General features: G+C 36.5%; 3 protein-coding genes across 4 annotated transcripts in view; 1 reads left to right on the top strand and 2 right to left on the bottom strand.

Annotated features, from left to right (window-relative positions):
• Positions 1-24,326, top strand: part of LOC120769237 (rootletin) — a 25,701-nt gene extending 1,375 nt beyond the window's left edge. The window contains exons 1-14 of one of the 2 annotated variants that reach the window (XM_040096148.1): positions 12,544-12,572; positions 15,186-15,683; positions 15,741-16,049; positions 16,136-17,056; positions 17,471-17,622; positions 17,685-18,366; positions 18,930-19,440; positions 19,519-19,702; positions 19,815-19,990; positions 20,052-20,482; positions 20,558-21,406; positions 21,575-22,702; positions 23,410-23,585; positions 23,648-24,326. In XM_040096148.1, the coding sequence (XP_039952082.1) occupies positions 15,186-15,683; positions 15,741-16,049; positions 16,136-17,056; positions 17,471-17,622; positions 17,685-18,366; positions 18,930-19,440; positions 19,519-19,702; positions 19,815-19,990; positions 20,052-20,482; positions 20,558-21,406; positions 21,575-22,702; positions 23,410-23,585; positions 23,648-23,708 (6,078 nt within the window). In that variant the 5' untranslated portion in view covers positions 12,544-12,572 and the 3' untranslated portion in view covers positions 23,709-24,326. Of the gene's footprint in view, positions 1-12,543; positions 12,573-15,185; positions 15,684-15,740; positions 16,050-16,135; positions 17,057-17,470; positions 17,623-17,684; positions 18,367-18,929; positions 19,441-19,518; positions 19,703-19,814; positions 19,991-20,051; positions 20,483-20,557; positions 21,407-21,574; positions 22,703-23,409; positions 23,586-23,647 lie in introns of those variants that run through there. The other variant, XM_040096140.1, reaches the window with a different exon arrangement.
• LOC120769255 lies at positions 634-3,161 on the bottom strand. The gene has a single exon (XM_040096159.1). The coding sequence runs from the start codon at positions 2,911-2,913 to the stop codon at positions 1,261-1,263; it is 1,653 nt and encodes a 550-aa protein (XP_039952093.1). The 5' UTR covers positions 2,914-3,161; the 3' UTR covers positions 634-1,260.
• LOC120769262 (glutamyl-tRNA(Gln) amidotransferase subunit B, mitochondrial) lies at positions 24,327-27,201 on the bottom strand. Its single transcript, XM_040096170.1, has 9 exons — positions 27,061-27,201; positions 26,853-26,997; positions 26,669-26,782; positions 26,444-26,610; positions 26,230-26,378; positions 25,741-26,165; positions 25,537-25,673; positions 25,328-25,451; positions 24,327-24,566 (listed from the first exon to the last, which is right to left on the bottom strand). The coding sequence occupies exons 1-9, from the start codon at positions 27,138-27,140 to the stop codon at positions 24,345-24,347; spliced, it is 1,563 nt and encodes a 520-aa protein (XP_039952104.1). The 5' UTR covers positions 27,141-27,201; the 3' UTR covers positions 24,327-24,344.

Raw genomic sequence — 27,201 nt, 5'->3', positions numbered from 1 at the left:
AAAAAGTGCCTAACTGCTGGCATGATTCCGGTCGAATGAGTAGCTGAAACAAAAAAATTCAAAATGTTTATTAAACTGAAATATATTTTCTATACAAATGAACTACGATCTTTGAAAAATAACAAAAATTAAGAAAATGGCCAAATTTTGAAAAAAAAAAATCGTTTTTTTACGAAAAAAATGGCGGTTTTTTTAATGCCAAATTGACAATTTCAATCCATTGTATAGCAAATGTACTCAACTAAGCCCAGTTTTAATTTGAAGTCGATCGGATTTTGAAAAATGTCGTTTCGAGAAAAACGCGTTTAAAGTTTTACTTACATACATTATACATATATATATGTATGTTTGCACCTCTGAGCGGTCGATGTTTAGAACGCTGCCATTCAAAAACTATTCAAGATACGACCTTGCCGATTTCACAGGATATTTTTGAATATTTATATAAACTATCGAAAAAGCAAAAAAAAAAAATTTTTTTGAAAGTGTCACACTGGTATAGCCCCTTAATTAGTCCAGTCCGAGTCAAATTGTTTGAAAGTATTATCCTTTTTTTTAAAGCTAAGACTATTATCAAGTTTAATATAGAAAAAAATAATATATTGAAATGTTTCAAAGACGATTTATTTGGCTTATAAAAAATAAGATATACACATTTGTTAAAAACTAAATTCTTAACCCTGTGACTTATACTCTAGTAAAAATAAATATTATGAAAATAAAGGGTATTATGTAAATGCATACAGATGTATGTACATATGTATATAGCGTTACGACATACTACATACTAATCTCCAAATAACATACGTATATTATTTGAAATTATAATATTAATATAAAAATCACCATTATATTTATGACAATTAATTTCATCAGCACCTTCAGTCTATTTCATCTCTCTCACTCTGCCCCCCTGCGCAGAATTTCTAGCAAATTTATTGTTTTGCCGACTTTTTCTACCTTACGTACCTAACCCAAAATGACCTTAATCATCATTTGGATTCGTATCAGAAATTGTTGTTAAAATACAAATATACGGACACATATCACGACATACATATGCTTTAATATATAACTACTCAGGAATAAGTTCTCTTATTCGTTCGTTTTTGCAATGAACGCGATCCGTAATAATAGGGACAGCGCCTTTAAATGTATAACCGTTATACTGTTATAAAACAGAGCAAAATATTATTGCTTATCAATGTTCCAGCATATCATCATCTGGGTGCACACACGGTGCACACCACGGCACGACGTTCAATGAACTGGCATTGTTATGCGTGGCGATAAAGTTTTCGTTGATCGATGGCGCCGTTGCAAAAACGTCTTGACGGATTTAAGAGGCAATTGGAAATGGTAGTAAGCACAATATGGCAATGGATCCCAATAGGCGAATAGAGCTTCCCTCTTATCTAGTACTGTGGTCGGAGTGGAGCGTTCAATAGAGCTCCAGCGGAAATTAGCTGTCAACGCACCGAGTGCCGACTCCTCATCTGGACTTGTAAAACTTAATTGTCTTCGATGAATGCATTTCATAGTGCGGCAGAGTACTTGAGCGTGAGATCGATTATAGCAGATATATGGCAATGAGACACCGACACGTACACCGAGTGGAATGAACTGCGTTGTGCCTTGACACTTAATCAGACGAAAGCTCATGTGCCCATTGATGCTACGCTGGAAGCGCACTTTGGCGAAAAATGTTTTCAGCCAAAAATCAATTTGAGCTTCGTCGGACACTACGGGGCTACCATGTGCATGTAATGGCGTTACAGGTATCAAATTTTTCGTTTCACGCTCTACTTTACAAGTAACATTCGAAACAACTCGTGAGTCTTTGACGGTTGTGCAAGTAATATAATGTTCACCCGGCAAATCGCGTATCACAATCCACTTTTCATTTTCACTTATTTCATGATTAAATTTGAATTCCACTCTATTATTTGGTAGTAAGTATTTGAAACGTTCAACTAAGCCTTGAAAACCCACCGCCATTAGGATATTTCGAAAATTGCTGATGAAATTGTTCTCATACAATTGCTGAAGATCGTTTGGGGAAGTGAGTACAGAGTGGGGTGGCACAACAATATTATGAGCTGTACATTTTTTGAAAAATTCCAAACAATCGTCTAAAACGTTGGTCTCATTCATACCCGGTATGAAACTGGCACAGCCGAGTAGTTCCAAATGTTGTTTAGCAAGTGCATCGTAATAGGCAGGACTCGTTGCGCAAACCGGTATATAAACTGAAGGCTTCTCCTTGCTAACAATCTGACACAAAGCAGTTATATAGCTGTCTACATTATTTGGGCTTGGTCGTGGGACTATGTAGAATTTGTCGACGGCGGTGGAGAAACGTGCCAGTCCAAAGAGTCCTTCGAACTCGAACACCACCACACGAGAACCGGAGGAATAAAAATTACGTGCCAGATGTAATGTTTGAATTGTACTTCCACAACTAATTAGTACAGTGCGTCTATGATGTTGCGGGCCATCCGTTGATACATCCATCAAAGAGTCGACATTTAACATCCACTTAATGAAAGCCACAGGTATACGAACGAACTTCCAAAAGATCCACAATAAAGCTGACAACCAAAAACTGGGTGCCGCTATCGATAGCGGTATATAAAGGATAAACCGTATGATCGTAAAAGTTAAATTGATCAGCAATTGTGGCCAAAAGAGTAAAACTTGTCGCATAGAAGCAGAAATCGTACGCGGTGATCGGCGCACCAGTTGTGATTGATGACCCAAAGCTGGATTCGTATTGGTATTGGTTGAATGCGCGAGCTGTTCCTGGCCAGGATCTTCAGGTATTTGATCCAAAGAGTTGATGCGGCGAAATTTTGATCGTGAATAACGAATTTGACGTGCTTGTTCCTGTTTCTTTAAAATATCGATCGCCATATTTATTTCCTTTAATCAATTAATTTACGTTTAACAAATCGTTTTTGGTGGAATTTTCCACAGCTGCAGTTATTTCAAAGTAGTTGAACCTAGTTGACATCCGACAATAAATTGAAGGTTTATCTGAGGTACTGGCAAATTGAACTGCAACCGTAAGACTGAATTTAATAAATGTATGCCCGACGGATTTGCAATAATGGCAAAACTCAATAAGCTACTAAGTACCACTTAAATAGTGTCTCATCTTTTAAATCTCACCATTAATATAAAAACTCAAAGAATTAATAACGTTGTGTTGATACGAGCTCATCTCCTAGTCAACAATTCTGTATCTCTTTTTTTAATTAAACAAATCCCTCCCGGAATGAAGTATATAAGAGAACACACATGTCAATGTAATCAGAAGTACACATGCAAACCCGTGTGCCAATATGTGAATGTATGGCTAAAACCCAATTCTAGGGAATACAGTGGCGGATCATTTCAACTTAATTTGGGTTACACACATTTTTTCGAATTTTTTATAAATGCTCTATATACTCGTATATTATATATAAAATTATGCAGTGACTATCATCGCAACCCAAAACTTGTAAGACATAACATCAAGCTGAAGCTCAAGCTCAGATAAGGTACATATGTGTCTTATATTTTGTATAGTCACGGCGTTTGAAGTATAGTTGTGGAGCGAATGCTTGCCTTAACTACGCTCTGCTGAATCCGCCACTGCATGGGCACACGTTAACCACGAGACCATAGACATTTGTTAACAAGTATGTATATTCAAGCACCTTTTGCTGTAGTGGTGATGATGATTTGTGCTTATTTTTTATTTCAATATAAATTCGTATTATCAATTTTCATCATCACTTGAAGTGTGTTTTATTTTATGGCACTACACCTTGGGTTCTTGATTAGTTTACCTTATCAAACAAATAATTATGCATTAAATGGCTATACTACTACTACAGAGTTTTAGTTTTTGGATGCACACTGATTTTTTCCTCGCATCAACAATATTGTTTGGAATATTCTGTAGTTTTTTCGTCGAGTCGGGATTTCAATACCGACTTTTTTCATCATCAGGCCCAATTGTAACGATACATTTGAAAGGAAGTGCGTGGAAGCATTGGTACAGTTCTTATTTGATTATTTCCGAACGTGTTGATTTTGATGCAAGAACTTTTGTCTAAGATAAGATTCAGACGGTTCACTTGCACGATGCAAAACTCTCATTTCAGAAATGCCAACCGATCTTGCGGCGTCTACTACAACGAAATGCAAATTATAATATTTAGTTTCAGATCGAATATATTGTTGAAATTGAGTCGGAGTCCGCATGGCTAAAGGACTTTATGAGACACTCTTTTCTAAATGAAACGTTTACTCTATGGTATTTATTACCCAGCTATTTAAAAGAAGTCTTAACTTCTGCTCAAATTTGCATGTATGAATATATGATATTTGTATTGGCAAATGTGAAATATTGAATATACATATTATATTTATGTACATATACAACAAGCTCGAAGTTCTATTATGTGTATAATTAAACAGGTGAAGTGGCAGATAATGTTTATGTGTCTGTATGTACAATTACATTTATACTAATGCAATATAACATAGTAGTAAGTATGGGTACAAAATTCGGACTCCTAAAGATGTAGTATCGAAGAGAAATGTATGCGGCCGTCAGAAATAACCGCCAAACCATCTTAAAATACAATTATGCCAAATTAGTAGTTTATTGCTAATTTTTTAACAAATCAAAATTTACTAGACAAAATGTAAGATCTTATTTGTAAAATACGCGATTTAAAGCTTAAAGTTCAAGGCATTAAGTGCACTTTCGAAATTTCTCAAAATCTATATTAGCATTTCTTGTTCTTTGCAACCATATATGCATTTGCGCGTGTTTCTAAATATATAATTGCAAATCGGATTGATTCGCTAGAACATTTTTATTACCTTTGGAACTGATTTGGTACCGGAAACTGCGATTGTATGCAGTTTTCTAAAGACCTAATATTGGAGAACACAATTCAAGTACCTTTGTATGCGTACATACATATGTATGTTTGTAAGCTTTAGTGGTTTTCGGTGCTGAGAACTTCCATGCGGATATTTGCAAGCGGAAATACCCGCATTTGTATTGTCGCCGACATTTTGAATATTACCTAGTTTTTGATTGAATCTGGACTTTGTGCTCATTCGAAACATTACTGATTCGACATACGAATACTCAGATATGTATGCTCCTGTGTACGCACTATGTTTCCACCGAATACTCATAAATATCACATTTTAATCACATGAGCTATACTAATATTGCTAAAACGATTTACTATTTGTTTTTATTTGATGAGATTAAAACGCCCACATAACTATCGCTAGCGTGCTAAAGTATAATTATTTATTTATAAATGTACATACATACATATGTCTATTTTTTAAACTATTTTGTTGTTTGACATTAAATTCAATTCTAGACAGAAACTGTTGTTGCTCGTCGCTTAAAGCCATTTTAGTGTCACGACTTGAAGCATGTATTTGTGCCGCCACTGATAAGGATTTCCAATCCAAGCCAATCCGAATGATTAACTCAGTAAATTATTGGCGATTATGTTTGAACTGTTGTTTGTAAGAAAAATGTACTTGCAGTTCTCCAGAGTTGCATCATATACAAGCTCACACAAGGGAGTTTGATATGTCGGTGACTTTTCGAATACCATGTTATATTCATATACATATGTACATATGTTCGACAGATTCTTAGAATATATAAAACGTCGTCTGATCAAATTTGTCTTGGATTGGCCCATTTTGTAAACTGCGCGCACAATCCGAATAGGTAAAAGAAAATTATCCTAGGTTGGTGCAAACACTTCTTTCTAAAGAATGGTTGAATTTGTTGCAGAAGTGTTTTGGGGAGACTACTCTATCACGGCACAGAGCATTCATTTAATGACAATAGCATCGAAAAAGTTAAGGAAATATTGGCATAAAAGATATAGCAGAGGCTTTCTACATCTCGTATGAATCGACATCACCTTAAAATCAAATTAGATATATGTAGGGTTATATATATATATAAAAGATCAGGGTGATGAAACGAGTTGAAATCCGAGTGACTGTCTGTCCGTCTGTGCAAGCGATAACTTAAGTAAAAATTAACATATCTTGATGAAACTTGGTACAAGTGTTTCTTGGCAAAAAAGTGAGGATGATTCGTAATCGGACACCTGCCACGCCCACAAAACGCCAACATATAAATTCTCTTAATAAAATTGAGACATCGTTTTTTCCTAATAACGGTGCATCGGGTGAAAATTTGCCCTAGACTTCATATAACTAACAGGCTTTATGTACCTCAGGGTATTACCCCGGCTTTAATCCTTGCAAGTTAAAAGAGTATGAAATGTTCGGTTATATCTGAACTTAGTCCTTCTTTACTTGTTGTTAAGGTTTTAGATATGAAGCGCGTCAATGCTAGACTCGCATTAAAATACCACAATCTTTTGCAAAAACTATGTCGAATAAAGGTCGCATAGGAGATATTTGATACGTAACTGAGTTCATATGTAGATTTATCAAACGCTTCTTTACTGGTTACTTGGTGACATGGGTTTATGAATACGCCTCTCTGACTCTCCAAAAATTAACCGAAATAAAAAAAAAACAAAATTTGCTGAAAACACTAAAGGTCATGGCAGCAGAGGCTTATGAGAATTTTATGGAAAATTAGATTAAGCGTTGATTTGCTTGTTTGGCTCAGCGGTCTATTTTGAAGGTGATTATATAGATTTGTATTAAAATACGTGAAAATATTTTTTTTTTGTCAGCCCGGGTCAATTTTGATCAGATGAATATGAAAACTTAAGTAGAAACAGAAAATGGGTTTGAAGAAATAATACAACATTACGAGCATTCTGGCAATAATTAAAAAAAAATTATAAAATACTCAGCAAATTGTAGGAAATGAAAACAGGAAAGAAGCATATGGATTGAAAAATTGAACACGGAGTAGGTCAGTATTTACAAAAGTTTACTGTGTAACAAAATTGTCAAAATTGTTCAGAACGCAACACTATAGCATGTAGCTACCATACAAACAGATCGATCCAAATCCAAATAAAAATCTCCATAAAATATATTTTCTCCTTATTAAGTAAACTTAATCCGACCTGAAGGTTGTTTATATCAAACAAGGTGGCTAGAAAGAACTGGCAAAAAGCTTTCCGTGGGATACAAACAGTTGGTCGGTTACGTTTTCAGATTTGGTTAAACATACATATACATTAGGGTGTGCCATTTTGAGGCAACCTTTTTTTTTAACTGAAAAACAGGCAAGAATCGATTCTTAATCGACTTCGATTACTGAATATCGATTCTGAAAAATCGATTACTTTACGAGAAAACTCGATTTTCGAGTAGAATCGGAATCGAGTTTACCATCCCTACTGGCAGCCATCGCGTGCACATATAATAACCTCCGCACAATAACCACCACAAAAAATATGATTTTTTTTCCATGTAATTTATATGGAAAAGAGAAAATTTGGAAGAGGCACCTCTTAATATTAATATTAAGAGCTCATCTTTTGAGTGACTTTTTTTTACACATTTCGAAAGTTTTGAGCCTGTTTTTCAGTTGAAAAAAAAAGGTTGTCTCAAAATGGCACACCTTAATATACATATATAGTTACAATAAAGAATGGACCTGGAAAAGGTAAGCTATAGGGACAGTTAACTTTTTTTCTTGTTTTTATGCAAAAAATTAATCATCGTGTTCTCCAAAATGGCTCCATATGACATATAAAATGAGGCAAAAGCCGAGCAAACAAATTTGTAGTAATAGTGTAACGTTGTTAATATTATTAGTATTTGTACAAGTATATTGAAATCAAATACATATATTTAAGTAAAATGAAAAAATTAATTTGAAAACAAAAAAAAATAATAATAATAATCGTATGCTTACAAAATTTGTACACTTGTCCAATGCATGTTGAGTTTAAAGTCTTTAGTACACTTTTATAACCAATTTACCAATTCAGGGCAATCCAGGAATTTCTGCATTTGGCATTTGCATATTCGACGATGGAACTTAGAAATATCTATCTATGTAAATATAAGAATACGTTAAATGTCAAATAAGCGTATATTTATTGATGTACCTATTAATACTTGAGCAGACAATGCTATATGCATTCGACGCTGGTATCTGCAGAAGGTCACCGGGGTGAGGAGATTTTTTATTCAACTTCGGCTGCATTAAGAAAAAAAAGTGAATTTTGTGATAAGCAAAGAATCATATACCAATTATCATTGATTTTGTTTTAGTAAATTCAAACGCTCATGTGAAATAAGTATAAAAGAAATAAGTGCAAGCGTGATTGGATTATTTTTAAACTCGCACATTGGAGATGCAAACTCTCAGCAGTGCAGCTTTGAGCTGCTATTAGCATAGCCGGAGAGAGAAAAACGGGCCCGGGGATGATTTAGGACGCTGGCACCTGATCCATCAAATTGTTGGAGAAAAAATCTTAAAAATGTTGCAGAGCACTGAGCCGTCTTGAAAGTTCCGAGTCTGGGAGGAATTGTCCCGATCTCCCCCCTCTCTTGATTAATAGCTATAAGCCTGTTTGCATGCAGTTAAGTACAAAGATTCATAAATCTATACATACATATCTGTATGCAAATATAGCGAACTTAAAATTCGACTATATTAACAGGTCCACATGTGAGCTTATTTGTAGGCTGAAATGCTTACACATGGGCATACAAAGGTATATGTACAAAAGTTCTTTTATTCACCTAGTGCGATAACCTTTCTAATACATATACATACATACATACTTATTTATTCGTAAAACACATTGCAACCGTGCAAGAAATCAATAAGCCAATGAATTTTGTTTATTTTGCAAAAAAATAAAAGTATAAATAGAAAACAAACTTTGTTTTCTAAGTGTGTCTCATTTCAGTAGTATTATGAGATTATTAGTACTTCTGGCTTGCTTTATTATTACATGAAGCTTACTTTTACACACCCTATCAATTATACGCAATACATACATACTTATGTAGTATAAATACATATCTAACCATAATCAATATAGTTTAGTAAACATAAACATAAACTATTTTATCATTCCTTCCTCAATTCTACATTAAAATCGTCATCTTTTTGAAAAGCCGAGGAAATGAAAGACAAATCTTCATAGTGTTTGAATATTCATACTTTCTCTATTCATACATTTTTATGATAAATAATCACTATTCAAAAATTATTTGAATAATTTGAAGAAAAGTTCATATTAAAGCACATATTTGCAATTATATACATATATAGATATGTAAATCGTTAGCATAATCCGGTAACAAGAGACGCCTCATCGGATGCCGCCATTATTTATGTTTCTATATCATATATGTATGTATTAGGATAAGGACACGTCGAGGCACTTGTAAAGTGCAAATTGGCTCATCGAAACAGACTTTGACTTATAAAATGGCCGTTTAGTTCAAAATAACGCTTATCTGCACATGTGGTTTTATTTTAAATTTTTAGGCTCTCTTTATTTCGCTTACATGACTGGATTCAAAATTGCCAAACCCTGAATTATTCGCTTGGTATAAACGTAACAGCAGACGCAAAAAACGCCCAACAATGAGTCGCCTTGTTTGCAACCTTACCTCCACCAGCTATGATGTACACTCAGTCCTTTTTATACTCTCGCAACAAAGTTGCTAAGGAGAGTATTATAGTTTTGTTCACATAACGGTTGTTTGTAAGTCCTAAAACTAAGCTGTAAACTTGAGTAAAAATTGAGATATCATGATGAAACTTGGTACACGTATTTCTTGGCTCCATAAGAAGGTTAAGTTCGAAGATGGGCAAAATCGGCCCGCTGCCACGCCCACAAAATGGCGGAAACCGAAAACCTATAAAGTGTCATAACTAAGCTATAAATAAAGATATTAAAGTGAAATTTGGCACAAAGGATCGCATTAGGGAGGGGCATATCTGGACGTAATTTTTTTGGAAAAGTGGGCGTAGCCCCGCCTCTTACTAAGTTTTTTGTACATATCTCGGAAACTACTATAGCTATGTCAACCAAACTCTATAGAGTCGTTTTCTTCAGGCATTTCCATATACAGTTCAAAAATGGAAGAAATCGGATAATAACCACGCCCACCTCCCATACATAGGTTATGTTGAAAATCACTAAAAGTGCGTTAACCGACTAACAAAAAACGTCAGAAACACTAAATTTTACGCAAGAAATGGCAGAAGGAAGCTGCATCCAGGCCTTTTTTAAAAATTGAAAGTGGGCGTGGCCTCGCCCACTTATGGACCAAAAACCATATCTCAGGAACTACTAGACCGATTTCAACGAAATTCGGTATATAATATTTTCTTAACACCATTTTCTGATGACATGTACGAAATATGGGTGAAATCGGTTCACAACCACGCCTTATTCCAATATAACGCTATTTTGAATTCCATCTGATGCCTTCTCTGTATACATTAGGAACCAATGATGATAGTGGAATAAAACTTTACACAAATACGGTATTTGAAAAATATGTAAATGAGGGATAATGAAATCTCGATTATCACTTTATCATGCGAGAGTATAAAATGTTCGGTGACACCCGAACTTAGCCCTTCCTTACTTGTTTTACGCTATTTTCGGTTCTGCCACTAATCGCGTAAAAAAAAATCGCGTAAAAATGGTTAGTTTTCCAATATTAACTGACGAATTGGATCCGAATATAAAAAATATCGCGTATAACAAAATATACGCGCAAAAAAATATTCAAAAACAATGCAATAAGTTTCAAATTTCAGACTTATGATTTATTCATTCATAACAAAATAAAAAATACAAAACAAAAACCATATATAAAAGAGAAGAAAATAGAAAATGGGTAGATTTATTGAAAAAACCGTTGAATGATGTTTAATCACTGTCATTATCCGTAGTTTAAATTATTTTTAGCCGCTTATTTTGATGGCCGGCACTGATATCACTAGAATTTGTATCAGAATCAATAGTAAGAACTATGGAATGATGTTCTGATTGACTTAGCGTCTCCGACTGAGTTGCCACCATAAATTCAGTTAATTTTGTTTGAATGCTTCTTTTTGGACCCAATAAATTCCGATGTAGTAGTTCTTTATATCTTAACATGCATACACTCAATTCTTTTTGAAAAATTCGTGCACGTTCTGCTGCAAGTTTAAGACCAAGCAAAAAACGAAAAAAAGCAATCGCGTTAAAGTGAGAAATTCGCGTAAAAAAAGGAATTTGCGCTGCAAAAATAACCGCGTTAAAGTGAAATAGCGTAAAAAGAGGTCGCGTAAAAAAAGGACTGAGTGTATTTGATGAATGTAGGGGTCTGAGTTACGTTTTTAATCATATCTTTTGCGGCCTCTACTCTACGTCGTTTAAATGAATTAGTCCTTGTCAAATTTGATCAGATGGTAAATCTTAAATTTATTCAGCATTCTTCTTCTTCTTCTTAATTGGCGTAGACACCGCTTACACGATTATAGCCGAGTTTTTCTTTTCGCTACGTGGCGCCAATTGGATATTCCAAGCGAAGCCAGGTCTTTCTCCACTTGGTCCTTCCAACGGTGTGGAGGTCTTCCTCTTCCTCTGCTTCCCCCGGCGGGTATTGCGTCGAATGGAGCTGGAGTGTTTTCATCCATCCGGACAACATGACCTAGTCAGCGTAGCCGCTGTCTTTTAATTCGCTGAACTATGTCAATGTCGTCGTATATCTCGTACAGCTCATCGTTCCATCGAATGCGATATTCGCCGTGGGCAATGCGCAAAGGACCATAAATCTTTCGCAGAATTTTTCTCCCGAAAACTCGTAACGTCTCATCGGTTACTGTCATCGCCCAAGCCTCTGCGCCACCTGTGTAAAATTTTATTCAGCATTAGATGAAAAAAAATCGCCCAACAATGAGTCGCCTTTTTGCAACTTTACCAAATCTCGGCCGATTCGGAAAAAAAAACGAAAAAGGGCCTTTTTTGAGAAATATGTCTAAGCATATGTATGTATGCATGCCGGTTTTCTGTTACACGAATTCACCTATCTAGAGCATAAATGTGAAGAAACAAGCAATACTATATGTTCGTAGATAGCTTTAGGTTACATGTATTCATGCAATTTCGCCAATTCTTAGTATTTCTGTTGACATTATGTCATGCAAGTTGTAAAAATCATAAATTATTTTCATTGCCTACAAACTTACAGACAATCTTCAATAAGCCCCGAATTCATAATATCTTGGCCAATTGACTGGTTCATTTGTATGTAATAATTTCTAGATCACAATAACCAATAACCGCAGTTACTACGACAAGCATTACTTTCCACTCATAATTCCACAAACTTGTGTCAACAATATAAAATCAATGTTCGTGTCCCTGGATACCAGGAATTTGTTAATTCAATTGTTTACTTTGCGCCAACTTTTTGGGAATAACCACATTGCCGATAACTTTCATGGCTTTGTTGGGGAGCTTTGCTGATTTAGTTTTTTTCAAGTCGGCATTAGTGAAGGTTTAGAAATTTTGTTCGCGGATTTGCTACTAAACAATCGGAAAGAGTTGAAGACAAATGTGTTTTGAGAGGTAAATATGCCACTAGTTTGACTTGCCACACCATACAACATGGATTTAGGATGTGAATTTCTGTGATATATTGGTGATTTTAAAAGCCGTTCTACGAATTGCTAAAAGAACATGATTTTAAGATATTTTAATGTTAAACAAAAAGTTCAATGCCTAAACGTGAATTAATACAAAATTTCTTGTTAAAACCACTTTTTCGTTTGAACATAGTACTTTAAGATATACTTATAGAAAATACTCTGTTATATTCATAGACCTTGTCTTTGGTTTAAATATTCCAATATCCAAATATCGATAGCCACATATGTAGATGTAACCAATTACTGAGAGTTACTCTGATTTCAACTTCACAAACAATTTTTTAAAAACATTAGATGATTCTGGCACAATTCGGTTGTTAGTATTTAGAAGATTAACATTAATGTGGACAACCCAAACGTAGTGAACCAAATTTTGACAATTTTGCTGTTTTCGTTCCGCCAGAAATACGGTTCAAGAGAATTGCTCTATAAGTGTGTTGCTCAGAACACGATTTTTTTTACAAATATCGAATAATCGAAAATAAAAAATCCTTCGTCTAAGTCTTTAAGAATTGTATCTCATAGACCTGTGTAAAATTTTCTGAAGATCGGTTGAGTAGTTCTCAAGAAATCATGCCAACTGACTACAAAATACAGTTTAGAGAAAAATTCATTTACAGACGGCGCATTTAGTCCAGCTTTAAATACCAAGAAATCATATTAAAAACAGACTTTTTCAGAATTCTGAAAAATGTATCTACCTAATTCTTCCTTTTTCCTACGAGGACCTCAACGGCCAAAAATTCTACCGAAATTTTCTGTAGTATGATTTGAAAGATTTTTACGTTGGTTACGTTAGTATTTATGTTAACTTAGTTCTAAAATAATTGTTAATAGCTTAAAAGAAGTGGGATGCAATTATGCTATGATCTCAAACCATATTAGGGTTATGGTTCGCGTCAGAGTTTACCAATGGAGTTAACTTCTAAGTAACTGGTCGCTAAACAGATTGGTTGTTATGAAGTCACCGAATACTAAAAGTTTGATTAATTTACATATTATTAGTATAATAGTCATTTTTATTCGCATGCCATTTTAGTTCATTTACTTCACCAACATCATAAAAATGTATATATTTTTATAGAAAATATTCAGTAAATACATAAATCAATCATAAATATGACATGCAACTCTACTTTTATGTAAATAATATGTAAATCTCATAAACATACATTTTCATCCATACATTTGGAGCATATTGCAGTTATAGCGAATTTGCACGCACTCTTAGCTGAGTTTATGTTTAGTTATTAGATCAATTCGTTAAAGCAATACAAATAAAATTATGTTGAACATATCGACTTATGTCATGGTTACATGTTGCGCCCAAACGGGTTAATGGGAATACATGCCGAATCATAAAATGAATTATAAATAATAACTATTCTGCTAAGCAACCATTCCCGCATTTTCACTCTATTCAAAGGTAGCTAACTTAGAGCTGAAATAAAAAACCTTCGATATTTTGTAAAGATACGCTAAGTAAGTATAATGTTGGAATTTCGAAATGGACATGTAGAGTCACACATAAATAGTGAATAGGTAACGTTGAGACTATTTGTTCGTCGAAGTCCGAAGTAGCACCTGTTGGAAAGAAGTATTCTGCGTTGGATTTCGAGGCCGACGTTGATATTGGTGTTAATGCTGGTTCCAAGGTAGACAAAATTATCTACGACTTCAAAGTTATGAAGTTAGTTCGTGTTGCCCTCGTTGACTACTAGACCCATTTGCATCGCTTCTTTGTCCAACATGGAGAAAAGAGAACCAACGGTGCGGCTGTATGGCCAATGATACCGCTGACATCGGCATACGTCGTTTTGTCTGAAACCTCGTTTGGTATAGAACGATTCGGAGAGCTCATTCTTGATTCTGACGGAGCTTTTGGTATTGCTCAACGTCAGTTTACACAACCATATTAGTTTTGCGGGGATACCAAATTCAGACATAGCGAAATAAAGGCAACTTCTTTCCTCTTCTCAAAAGCTGCTTTAAAAACGTCAAAGACCAAATTCTAAAAGTCGCTCATTATCCCCGTCCTGATATATGGTGCCGAGGCATGGACGATGACAACATCTGATTAGTCAGTGTTACGAGTTTTCGAGAGAAAGGTTCTGCGGAAGATTTATAGTGCTTTGCGCATTTGCAACAGCGAACACCGCAGTTGATGGAACATCGAGATATACGATGACTTTGACATAGTTTCGCCTATTAAGTGACAGCGGCTCGCTGGCTAGGCTATGTCGTTTGAGTGGATGAAAAAACTCGGCTATAACCGTGTAAGCGGTATCTACGTCAATAAAAAGTAGGAAGAACGTTGAGTCTCTTACAACATTTTGACTACTGCATGATAGGTTAATGAGATACACTAGAATCAGTCCGGCTCTGTTTCTTTCTGAATAGTTATTATAGAATAGAATTACTTATTACTCGTCCTGACTGAAAACATTTCTGACAGACAGTATTTTCACCGCCAATCAAGTTTTTTAAAGTAAACTAGTATATACACTATAGTGTCTTCTGTATAATTTTTTAGATGCAGGCATACCGTGATAACTTCAAGCAAACCCCTTGCCCAGCTTCGTTTGAGTCAAGCGGTACGTCGGCGGGTCGATTGCCTTTTTCTAAATCAAGTCGCAACCGTAACGCAATAGATAAAACATCTGGTTGTGTTGGTGTTGCCAATCCGAGTGGTGCTGCTCCATCTTCTGAAACCGGTGTATTAACAACACCAAGAATGCTAAGTCCTACACAAAATGTTGAGCCTACATCCACGGCCGCGTTACTGCGACAAAACCATGAGCTGCGTCAACGCCTCTCGGATGAGGCTAGCAGCTATCGACGACGTATTGACTCCTACAAACAGGCGCAGCAAAATCAAGCTAATCTTGTTAGTCGCTTACAATCAAAAATACAACAATATCGACAGCGTTGTAGCGATCTCGAGGATCGAATGCATGATTCGATTAAGCACACACCGGTGCCCCCTTGTGCGCCGAAGATAACCACCGGTCCAACCTCTAGTCAGGTTATGGTGCGTATTTGCTGCCCATAGCTTTACGAAATATTGTTTATAGTCGTTTTGTTTCAGTGTTCAACATCAATGGCTTTAGGTCAATCAAGCCTGCCCTGCTCATCTTCTTTGGACTCGCCGCCTTTAACTTGTGGACGAGACTTTATTGTACACGAAGATAGTGGTGAGCTTTGCCGTAAGCTTGAGGATGAGCATAGCAAATGTGAACAACTCATTGCACAGAATAATACATTGCGACAGCAGTTGGAAGAATCGAATCGCACAAACGAAGCCATAACTAATGATCTACAGAAGCTGACTAACGATTTTTCCAACTTACGAGATGAGTTGCTTATTAAGGAGGACGAATACAAAGAAGAAGAACAGGTATGTAAAGACCTAAAAGACTTCATTACAAAAGCATAAAAAATAAAAAAAAAAGTTATTTTATATAAATGTCTTCTACTCCACAGGCCTTCAAGGATTACTACAATGGTGAACACAATCGCCTCTTGAAGATGTGGCGTGAAGTGGTTGCTGTTAAACGTGCTTTCAAAGACATGCAGTCTGCAATGAAAAATGAAGTGGGCAAAATGAGCTTGGAGATAGGTAGCGTTACTAAGGATGTCACGAACTCATGTGGTGGTCTGTCATTTGTCCTACAGCAAGCTAAACGCATAACAGATGCAGAACTTTGTGAGTCTAGACGTGAGAATAATGATTTGAAGTCTCAAATGGCGACCTTAAAGGTCCAATTCGAAAGCGCACGACAAGAAGTTTTAGAACGGGATCAGAGGTTACTCGACCTAATGAATCAGTTGAAAAAACTTGAAGAACGTTGCGCTCAGGCAGAATCGCAAGCGATGCTGGCCAATCGTTATAACGATGAAATCGAGAGGCTGAACAATTCTATACGTGAAATTGCGCAAGCCGTCGTACAAGACGCCGAAAGTGCCGACCGCGAAGCGGACGCTACAGAGGCGAATGAGTCGATGCAGCACATGCACTTGACGCGTGATAGCGGTGCCGGTATGAGCGTACCAACAAAATCGCCGCGTCGCAGCTCGGCTCGTGCATCGCAAGCTTTTGCTGAAGGCACTATATCAGCAGTACAAGCCGCACTACATAAATATCAATTGGCCTTGCATGATATGCAAGTGAAATTTCAGAATGCTAACGAAAATTTGCGAAATACTAAAGCACAACTCGAAACGAACGAAGGCACGAAAGCACTCTTGACTACGAAGGTACAACAACTTACTGAAAAACTTGACGCCAGCAATTCGAAGCTATCTGAGCTATTAAAAGAAAGAGATAGTTTACAGAAGACGCTCGAGGAGACACGCCAACAGAAACAACAAAGCGAACAAGGACGTCTCGATTTGAATTCAGCCGTACGTTTTTTTTAATCTTTTTTGACACACTATAATTTATAGAAGGTTGGAAATTCCTCTCGGTATCGATAGATGCTGAGATAGTTCAGTTTCAGTTTCTTAATAACATTTTTAAGTATTTTTAACATATGTAGAGTAAAATTACTAGCGATAAAACGGTCATAAACCAATTTATAGGGTCATTGGGTGATAGTTTGTAAACTAATTCACAAAGTTCTATTTTGTGAGTAAGACAATCGCTTTCTTCGACATCGAACTTGGAGTTTTTTTATAACATTTTCTTTAATATGCTTTTGCCCCACTAAAGACAGAATACAAATTCATTTTACAAAATATCGTTTTAACATAATTGCTCATTTCCAAATTCAAAGGCAAATGTTTAATTGCTTTTTTTCACCCGAATTATAATTGCAGTTTGAAAATCTTAGTGTAGATTTTGAGAAGCTGCAAATAAAGAATGGAAAACTGCAGAAGAAAATCGATTTACTTGAAGATGATAAAAAGGCGGTGGAGCTGGAAATTCAACGGATACTTAAGGACAAAAATATACTCGAAATGAATCTGCGGTAAGTATAAATTTGTATGCCAAGAATATTAAACTTAAGTTAGCGCTGTGGATTTCGCACAGGTCGGAAGAGGATCGCGGCAGCCGTTTGCGTGAGGAGACTATATCATTACGTGAGGAATTAAATAGCGTAAGCCTTACTCGAGATTTGCTTGAACAACAACGTATCGAATCCGAAAATATCATTAACCTAATCGAAAAGCAAAAGTCCGATTTGGAATATGACTTGGATAAGCTCCTTTTAGAAAAATGCGATCTACAAGAAAGGCTGGATAAATTATCGAATAGTAGCACGTCCACCTCCGATGAATTAAAGACATTGCAAATTAATTTAGTTCAAACACAAGAAGAGCGCAACAAATTAAAAGCAGAAGTCGAAGAAATCCATAAGGAAATAGCGTCAGTTCGCAAGGAGCTAAGCAGCGTTGAAAAGGCTCGTTTGGAATTGGAAACAGATAACTTGTCATATAGTGAAAAGCTAAAATGTACCCAACTAGAAAAAGAGAAGATTCTGCAAGATCTGGCCTGTGTGACTCGCGATCGCGGTGATATTCATAATCAGTTGACCGCCTTATGTCGCAAGAAAGAATCGCTTAACGAAGAACTAATGCGGACGCGTCAAAAGTTGGAACAAACCGTCGAAACAAATAATCGTTTGAATAGAAATCTAGAAGAAATGGTAAAGGATGTGGAGGAAAAACAGGTCGTTATAGATTTGCATGAGAAGGAAACACATCGGCTACAGGTTGGTTATTTTTATACGCAGAGTTTTAATTTTATATTAATATCAATGACAGTTGCCGGTTTTAAAATAGTTGAATAAATCACATAAGTGTCTGTGTGAACCGACCCGTTAAAGAAATGAAATTTTGGATAATAGAAATTATCATAATAGTCACGGTTTTCTAATTCCATATAGATGCTCTTTCTTCCCGTTACTTGTAACCTTAGCCTTACCGGCTCAATATTCTGGTCAAGTTTTCAGGTTTTATGTTTTAAATTAGTAAATAACTACTTTCTTACATTACTGTTATTCTTGAAAGACAACATTTCATGAATATTGCCTATCACGAGATGATTATTTGTTTAAAATCAAGGATTTATGTAAATTCTCCTACTCTGCTCTTAAAATAGGTTGCATGCTTCCAATAAGAAGATGTTGGACAACCAGTCAATAAAATTTTAAGAGCAATGAACTTAAATTTGAATTTATATGTAAGAAGATTATCAGATGAAGAGCCAATGTTTAGATATTTTACCGATAAATGTAAGTCCTTTAATTGATCATTGTCTTTTACGTGCAAAAAGGAACTTCTGGCGGCATTACGTACCGAAAAGGAATCTCTTGAAGCTGTGCTCTTCGATACGAATACACAGTTAGAAGCGACTGAGGAGAAGCGTCAACAGCTGGAGCGTGATTACCAGGAAGCACTTGTGCGTGAAGAGTCTTTGAAAAATACCGTTAGTCGTCTCAATAAAGAACTAGAACAATGCCAACGTCGAGCACAAGAAACTAAAACTCAATTAATGAATGCGGCACGAGCCGCTGAAAATGATTTCAATCAAAAGATTGCGAATCTGAAAGCGGCAGGAGAGGAAGCTGCTAAGAAACACGCGGACGAGTTATATAAACTCAAAACAGGGTTGGAAAAGCGCATGGCACAAGCGCTTCAGGCGTTGCAAACAGCAAAGGATGACGAAATAGAAAAGTTACAGGAGCGCTTAGAGGCATTACAAGCCCACTTGGAAAGCTTAGTGCAACAACATGAGGAGGCGATGATACGCGCGGAAAATGAAAAGCAACAAGCTTTGCTAATGGGTAAGCATAGCGATTAATCGTGCGATGTTTGCAATTTTCTCACTTAATTTTTTTTTTTTTTTTGAACTCAAAATAAAGCACATCGCGATAAACAAGCGCTCATGGAAAAGTTAGAAGGAGTCGCGCGAGAATTGAAAGTGGAACAGGATGGACTCGAACGCCTGAAACGTGAACACAATGCGCATGACGAAAAACAACGCAATGCGATTGCGCAGCTAAAGGATGAAATCTCGGCAATGCGTACAAGAGAGGAGGAAAACAGGTAAGCATTATAATTTTGCTCACAGACATACATATACATATGTATGTATATGATTTTGCATCGGATATATGTAAATAAATATGTATAACAATTTAACTTTAATTTTCGACAGAATGAAACTAGAAGAATGTATAAGGAAACAGGAAATGCAAATAACAAGCATAAAAGAGGAAAGGGATAATCTTAATCGACTTGCGGAAGAGTTAAAAATGGAAATACGTCTAAAAGAAGACAAAGTGGAGGGAATCAACAATGAATTGCAGGACGCATTGAGAAAAACAAAAGAAGGTAGTATTCCTTCATCATTTTATCTGAAAGGAGCAAAATTTTTATCAACCATCGCTTGCAGGTGAAGGCTATATAGACAGTTTACGCAACGAGCTTACCGATTGTCGCCGCCAATTGGCGGACAGTAATATTGAGAAGGATAAGTATTCCAACAGCAATAAGGAGTTGCGCGATCACGTGAAGCACGTCGAGAGCGCAAAACGTGAACAGGCACGCGCCATCGAAGAAGCTTTACAGAAAATTAATACACTACAAGAAACGAAAAGTTCTCTGGAAAATGAACGTACACGATTAACGACGATTTTAAAGGAGACCGAAAATAATATGAGTAAAACTGTGCAAGAACTCAATTCGACCAAGAATACACTACAAAAGACCCAAATGGATTTCGCACAAAAGGATGAAGGAGGAAAGGAATTGCAGAACAAGTTGGTGGCGGAAACCGAATCGAAGGAGCGCAGTCAGCAGGAACTCAGTCAGATAAAAAAACAGGTGTATTATTTAGTTACTCTTCCAACTAGTCTTTCCCATGATAGAACTACTAAAATCATTCCTTGTTTTTTGAAGCTTGCCGATCTCGAAGAAAACCTATGCGAAACAAGAGCGGAACTTGGACGCGCTCGTTGTCAGTCCAATCAAGACGAGCATCGTTTTCACAATCGTGAGCAGGAGTTGCTTGCGCGCATTGAAGAGGCACGTGGTAGGGAAAAACGTCTGGAAGATCAGAAACATAATCTCGAAGTATGCCTTGCTGATGCTACACAACAAATACAAGAGTTAAAAGCACGACTAGGTGGTGCCGAAGGACGTATACGCGCACTGGACGAGCAGTTGGCTTGCGTAGAGCTCCACAAACGCGATACAGAGCATAAATTGAGTTCAGTAGCGCACACATTGCGCCGCATTGCCGGCATTCAACCCGACGGTAGTGTCAATCTATCCTATCGTCTCATCAGCCCAACCCGACGTTACAGTCCTATACGGAATGGCATAGCATCATCCAGTTGCCATGACTATGATGCTAGAAGTACGTCCCAATGTCCTGAGGTACCTTGTGATCTAGATCCCGATTTGGTACGTAAAGGAGTGCGCAATCTAATGCATCAAGTGGCACAAATTGAGCGTGAAAAAGATGATGTGAAAGTACAATTGGCGACAGCCAAAAAACAACTACAGGATGCGGCTGAACAGCAGTTACGTTGCGATGGAAAAGTCGGTAAACTTCAGCAAATGCTGCGACACTTGCAGGAGGAGAAGAGTAACCTAAACACTGAATGTAGTATGAAAGCTTCAGCCTTAAATGCGTTGGAAGAAAAGTTTAAGCAGAAATGTGACGAATGTCAGCAAATGCGCGAAAAGATTACGCAACTTGAAATGCAGTTAGGATCATGTAACGAGGAAAATTCACAGATCGAGGTAAGAATTCTCATATCATTGTTTACTATTGCTTTTGTGCAAAATTAGGATGATTTGGTTACCATTTATTGGGAATGAAAACTTTTATGGTTGACTACCTTAAAATTAAATTATTATCAATCCTTCCAAGAATGCGCAAATTAACTTAAAATATTATTTTCTTTGTAGGATCGTTTAGAGAAATGCCGTTCTCATGGCTCGAAATTAGAAAATGAGAAACGTCATCTCCAAGAAGAGTTAGCCAAAGCAGAGGGTCGTGCCGCGAAGTTGGACTTGCAACGTGTCGCCATGGAGGGTGATATAAATCGCCTGCAGATGGCTCTGCAAGAAAAGGACTGCCAGGTACGGCAAGCACAAGAACGACTAGACAACCAAAATAGAGCAATGGTACAATTAGAGGAACGTTGTACTTCACTTAAGACGACAGTGGATCAAATGAAAGATCGCCTGCAAAAGACAGCTGTCACAGAAACGGAACTGCGTGGGGAAATAAAAGTGCTGAACAAGGAACTCTCTGAACAAGGACATTGTTCTCAAACAAATGAAGAGAAACTAAAATTATTACAAAAACAATCACAAGCAGCGGAAAATGAGAAACGTATTCTCGCTGAACGTTTGGATAACGCTCAAGGCAATTTGAATGAGTTACGACGCAGCCAACAGGCACAATTAGATCGTATTCAGAGATTGCAGGAGCAGGTTACCGACATGGAAGTGCAACGTTCAGCTTTGGAGTCACAATTGCGCATTGCTAAATGGAATCAAGAGACAGGCGATAGTGGCGGTATAACGGCGAATGCCGACAAACGTGAGGAGGAAGAGCTCAATCGACAATTGAAATCGTCACAAAGAGAAAAATCCGAATTACGTAACAAATTACAAACTCTACAAGATAAAGTTAAGCAATTAGAGTCGGATCGCAAGAGTAAGTTTTCGGGTGCTGGTGGAATAACAGCTTATGATCGTGCAGAAAAAACTACTTCGTTCTATGATTCTGGAGATTACGACTCGAATCGAATGGAAAACGCTCAAGGTTCATATAGTTGTGGACTTGATCATGCCGTTATTGAGCAAGAGTCTCGTGATTTACGTTTGAAAGTGCGACGTTTAGAGACACTCTTGGCGGAAAAGGAGTCCGAATTAGCAAGACTAAAGGCACGCGTACATGACAGTGCCAAGTGTGGGGAAGGTGGATTAGATGCAGAGCGCTATCGTTCTGCTCAATTGCATGCTGAGAAGTTATTAGATGCTCGTGAACAGTCCCATCGACAGCAGGTGTTGCGTTTGGAAAATCAGGTAAGCTAGGGCGAATTTCTAAACACTTATTTAAACAAGAAAAAAGGTTGGGTTACACCACGGCAATAACACCCCTCACAAAAAAAGAGCTTGATATTGATCGGTGAGCTTTTATGGTAGCTAGATGCTACGTTACAAGTTTTCGAGAGAAATGATCTGCGGAAGATTTATGGTCCTTTGCGCGTTGATCACGGCGAATATCGCATGCGATGGAACGATGAGCTCTATGACATTGACATAGTTCAGCTAATTAAGAGAGCGGATAAGCTGGCTAGGTCACGACGTCCGAATGAGTGGAAACGCTTTAGCTCTGAAAGTATTCGACGCAGTACCCGCCGAGGGAAGCAGAGGAAGTGGAAGACCTTCACTCCGTTGGAGAGATCAGGAGAAGAAGGACCTGGCAGCATTTGGTTTCTTAAATTGGCGCCAAATTGCGAAAAGAAGTAACGACTAGAGTGCTGTTATAAACTCGGCTATAACCGCGTAAGCAGTGTCTACACCAATAAAGAAGAAAAAGATGTAATAATGGTCCGATATCGTCGATTCGGCCAAGTGAGCAGCTTTCAGATCGATATCTCAAATCTGAAGCACTAGTTCACGCATACATAGATCGATTGATGGACAGATCGACATGTCTTAATCGACTCAGCTTTTAACGCTGATCGTTAAAATCCTTCTGAAATATTAATTAAAATATTTATTTTCAGATATCTATGTTGCGTGAGCAATTGGCACAAGAGGCCAAACGACGTCAACAATACATTTTGCGTAGTTCTAAAGCCAATCGCGAAATGCAACACTTACGAAATACATTGGGCGATTCGTTACGACACGTTTCCCAACATCCTTTAGATCCCAATTTGTTAGAAAGCGAGTCTAGGCGGTAAGAAAGAACTTTGAAAATGAAACAAATATTTTTTATAAAGCACATACATTTCTTTACAGCTTGGACAACGCCGTTTCTATGAGCCTGCCACCATCAACATGTCGAGATTACGATCAATAAAACTAGAAAAGTAGATTTGTGCGCGAAAGAAATTAACGAAAGGATGGCGAAATTCAAAACAAATAAACTGCCATTAATAGCTTCCTTTTAGAAACTAAATGCATTTATTAGCATACATATTTACATGCATATAAATTAGTCACATAGTATACAAATCATACCTATACTCACTCACACATACATGCATACTTAAAATCCTGTATAAATCAAAATTATTGAATTTGTTTCCATCCATTAAACATTATTCCATTGAGATATTATGTATTACGATTGATTAATATTACTCTATGGCTTTTCATTGTCTGCAAGATAGACAATAGAATATAGTGTGTTTTATGCTTGCATCCCACCCATATTAGTCATTTTCTTTTTTACAAAACTAAAAAAAAACTTTAATTTATTTTTACATTTACTTATGATGCTGTTGCATTTCTCCTCCCTTTAGGAGAATATTGCGGTACAGCTTTTAAAACGGTCCAGATAAACTCATTTTCAACAAGTTTCACAAACACTTTTGCATAAATCATATACATAACAACAATAATTACAAGAACAATACTAACTACAAGAACCACACAAATAATGTACACTTTGAGCAAATAAAAATTACGATTGGTATACACTTTTTTTATTACTTTATTTTGACTTTAAAATCTTCTCTAGGAAAGCGACGACCATTTTCATGTTAGCCTTTTGTTTAGACAATTTCGACACTTCGCCGACAATAGCGAATAGCGCTTTCTTTTTACCACTTTTATATTGCTTTACAGCTTGTTCCTGTTGTTCAATCGCCTGCCGGCAGAATTGCTCGATCATTTCCTCATCAGTAATTTGTTCCAGATTGTGGTCTTTTATAAGCTAATAATGAAGAAATAACTTAGTTATTTTTATTTTTTAAAATTTCATGTATGCATCGTGAGCTATTAGAGATATTTCAAAAATAAGTTGGTACAGATTAAAAAAAAAAAATGGGGTTAAATAAAAATATATCAAATCAAAAAAAAAAAAAACATTGTATGTATTAGGTTGCAGCTACCAATTACCCTACCCAAATACCCTACATAAATAAAAAAGTTCTTCATATAAAAACTTGATTTTGATTGATTTGAGTTGCTATAGTGCTCTGATCTGAACAATATATTCGGAGATTGTAGCATTGCCTTAGACAATAATCTAAATTCAAGTTTCGTTAAATTAAATTATCAAATAAAAAAGTTTTTCGTACAAGGACTTGGTTTAATTTATCAGTTTGTATGGCTGCTGTATGCTATGGTAGCCCGATCCCGGTCTCTTCTTCGGAGATTGTACCGATGCTTTGGGCAAAAATCCTTGCCAAATTTTATGAAGAAAACTTTTGTAAAAAATATTTTTATCACAAAGACTTGGTTTTCATCGATTTGTATTGCAGATACTTATATGCTATATTGGCCCGATATCGGCGGCTCCGACAAATGAGCAGCTTCCTCGTGAAAAGGTCGTGTGTAAGATTTCAGATTGATATTTCAAAAACTGAGGGACCATCAGACTTGAATATACTTTTAAGGTTATAAAAAACCTTAAACTTGAACAATGCACACATACATATGCACATACATAAGAAATATTTGATTTGATCTTACCGTTTGGACTTTTTGTGAAGGATCCTCATGGATGATTTCAATCAGCTCTCGCCCAGCCTGTAAATTTATGGTGCCAGCATGAAGCGCTGAAAGAATATCTTCAAGGTGCATATAGCTAAGTTGACTGGAAGAGCAATATATTAACATTAGAATTGTTGTGAATTCAAACAAAATTGTATAAGTACGGAATTACGCAGATTGGTACTTACCAGTCCTCGACGTCGACATTTGCTTTGTTGCAAAAAGTTAAGAGATCATTTAATAAAAAGTTTGTAACAAGTTTCGCCGGTATGCCAGGAACATGCTCCAATATACTTATAAAGTATTGTAACAATTTTGTCTCATTCTTAAAAAATAAGAGAAATGACTTTACAAAGAGAACAAATAAGTTATGCACTTTTTTAACAGTTTACCACTAAAATTCCGGCAACATCCTGACTAAGCTGATATTTTTTTATTAGATTTGATCGAGTATCCTCTGGTAACTCAGGTATTTCACTACTGATTGCAGATACAGAAATAACATCGCTACAGGAAGTGTCAGTTGTAGACGTATTTAAACGTAAGGGTGGTAAATTAGGTTCCGGCATGAAACGATAATCTTGTAAAACTTCTTTATCGCGCATAGGCACTGTACAACGCGTTGTTGCATCCCATGAGCGGGTTTCGTTTGTAATAACACCACCATTTAATATAACTTCAAACTGGCGTTGTATTTCGAAAGTGATTGCTTGAGAAATGCTGCGAACTGACCCAATATTTTTTACCTCAGTGCGTACGCCAAAAGGTTCACCACTCTTGTGAATGGAGATATTAGCGTCAACACGAAGTGCACCTTCTATAGTTTTGCAATGAATACATTAGAGCCGCAAATTAAGGAGGGAAGGAAATTACTAACTAACCTTCCATTTTACAGGAACATGAACGCAGGGACTTTAAGATTAATATTAATTCTTTCACTAATGATGCTGCTTCTTCGCCAGTTTCTAAATCAGGTGCAAATACTAGTTCTATAAGTGGTGCACCAGCACGATTAAGATCGACTAGACTTCTAAAAATTATATACATCTTTATGTGCTTTGTTGTTATAGTTATAAGAATATATTGTTTTTTTACCTCTTTAATTCTTCGTCGTGTAAAGATTTGCCACTGTCTTGTTCCAATTGTAATTGCAGTAGACGTGCCTTCTTATAGTACGTTTTCTTTCCCGGCACAATAACAGGAAATGTCAACTCGCCATCGTTTGCTAAAGCAGCTCTTTGTTGAGTTATTTGATATCCAACCTGTCAAAAATAAGTGTATTAGAGAGCAATTCGGAAGTCAATATTATATGATACAAACCGGTAAGTCAGCATAAAAATAATGTTTACGGTCAAACATAGACACTTCGTTGACCCGACAACCAAGTGCAATAGCTGTTTTTACGCCAATTTCTACGCATTTCCTATTAAGTACCTTATATTTGTATGTCAATAAAATTATTGATTTAATTGAGAAAGTCAAATAAGCCATTGTTCAATTTTACCGGTAAAGTGCCAGGTAAAGAAGCATCGAAATGTGAAACCGCTGAATTAAGCGGCGCTCCAAATTCATTGCTGCTACCAGAAAACAATTTTGAATCGGTAAGCAACTGGGCATGCACCTCTAAGCCGACAACACTTTTCCAATTTCTATTGAAACAGTAAAATATGATCTTATATTTTGTGTAATCACTAAAAGATAACATTACTCACTTTAAATTAGCTTTAGCTGTTTTTATTTGAGTGGAAAATCCCCTTGAAGTGCTTTTACTTAACAATAATTTTTTGTACATATTTGTTTACTAAACAATATTAGCAAAACCAATTGTGTTGTTTCGGAGTTTTTCACGTATC

Source organism: Bactrocera tryoni, chromosome 1 (assembly GCF_016617805.1).
Source record: "Bactrocera tryoni isolate S06 chromosome 1, CSIRO_BtryS06_freeze2, whole genome shotgun sequence".
Lineage (NCBI taxonomy): Eukaryota > Metazoa > Arthropoda > Insecta > Diptera > Tephritidae > Bactrocera > Bactrocera tryoni.
This window is presented reverse-complemented; position numbering and strand designations above follow the sequence as displayed.

Excerpts from the sequence above, each read along its gene's own strand:
- LOC120769262 (XM_040096170.1), bottom strand. The coding sequence starts at position 27,140 with ATGTACAAAAAATTATTGTTAAGTAAAAGCACTTCAAGGGGATTTTCC. Across the intron at positions 26,783-26,852 it reads CTTTACCTGGCACTTTACCG|GTACTTAATAGGAAATGCGT; the intron begins GTAAAATTGAAC and ends TACAAATATAAG. Across the intron at positions 25,674-25,740 it reads ATGTTGCCGGAATTTTAGTG|AATGAGACAAAATTGTTACA; the intron begins GTAAACTGTTAA and ends TTATTTTTTAAG.
- LOC120769255 (XM_040096159.1), bottom strand. The coding sequence starts at position 2,913 with ATGGCGATCGATATTTTAAAGAAACAGGAACAAGCACGTCAAATTCGT.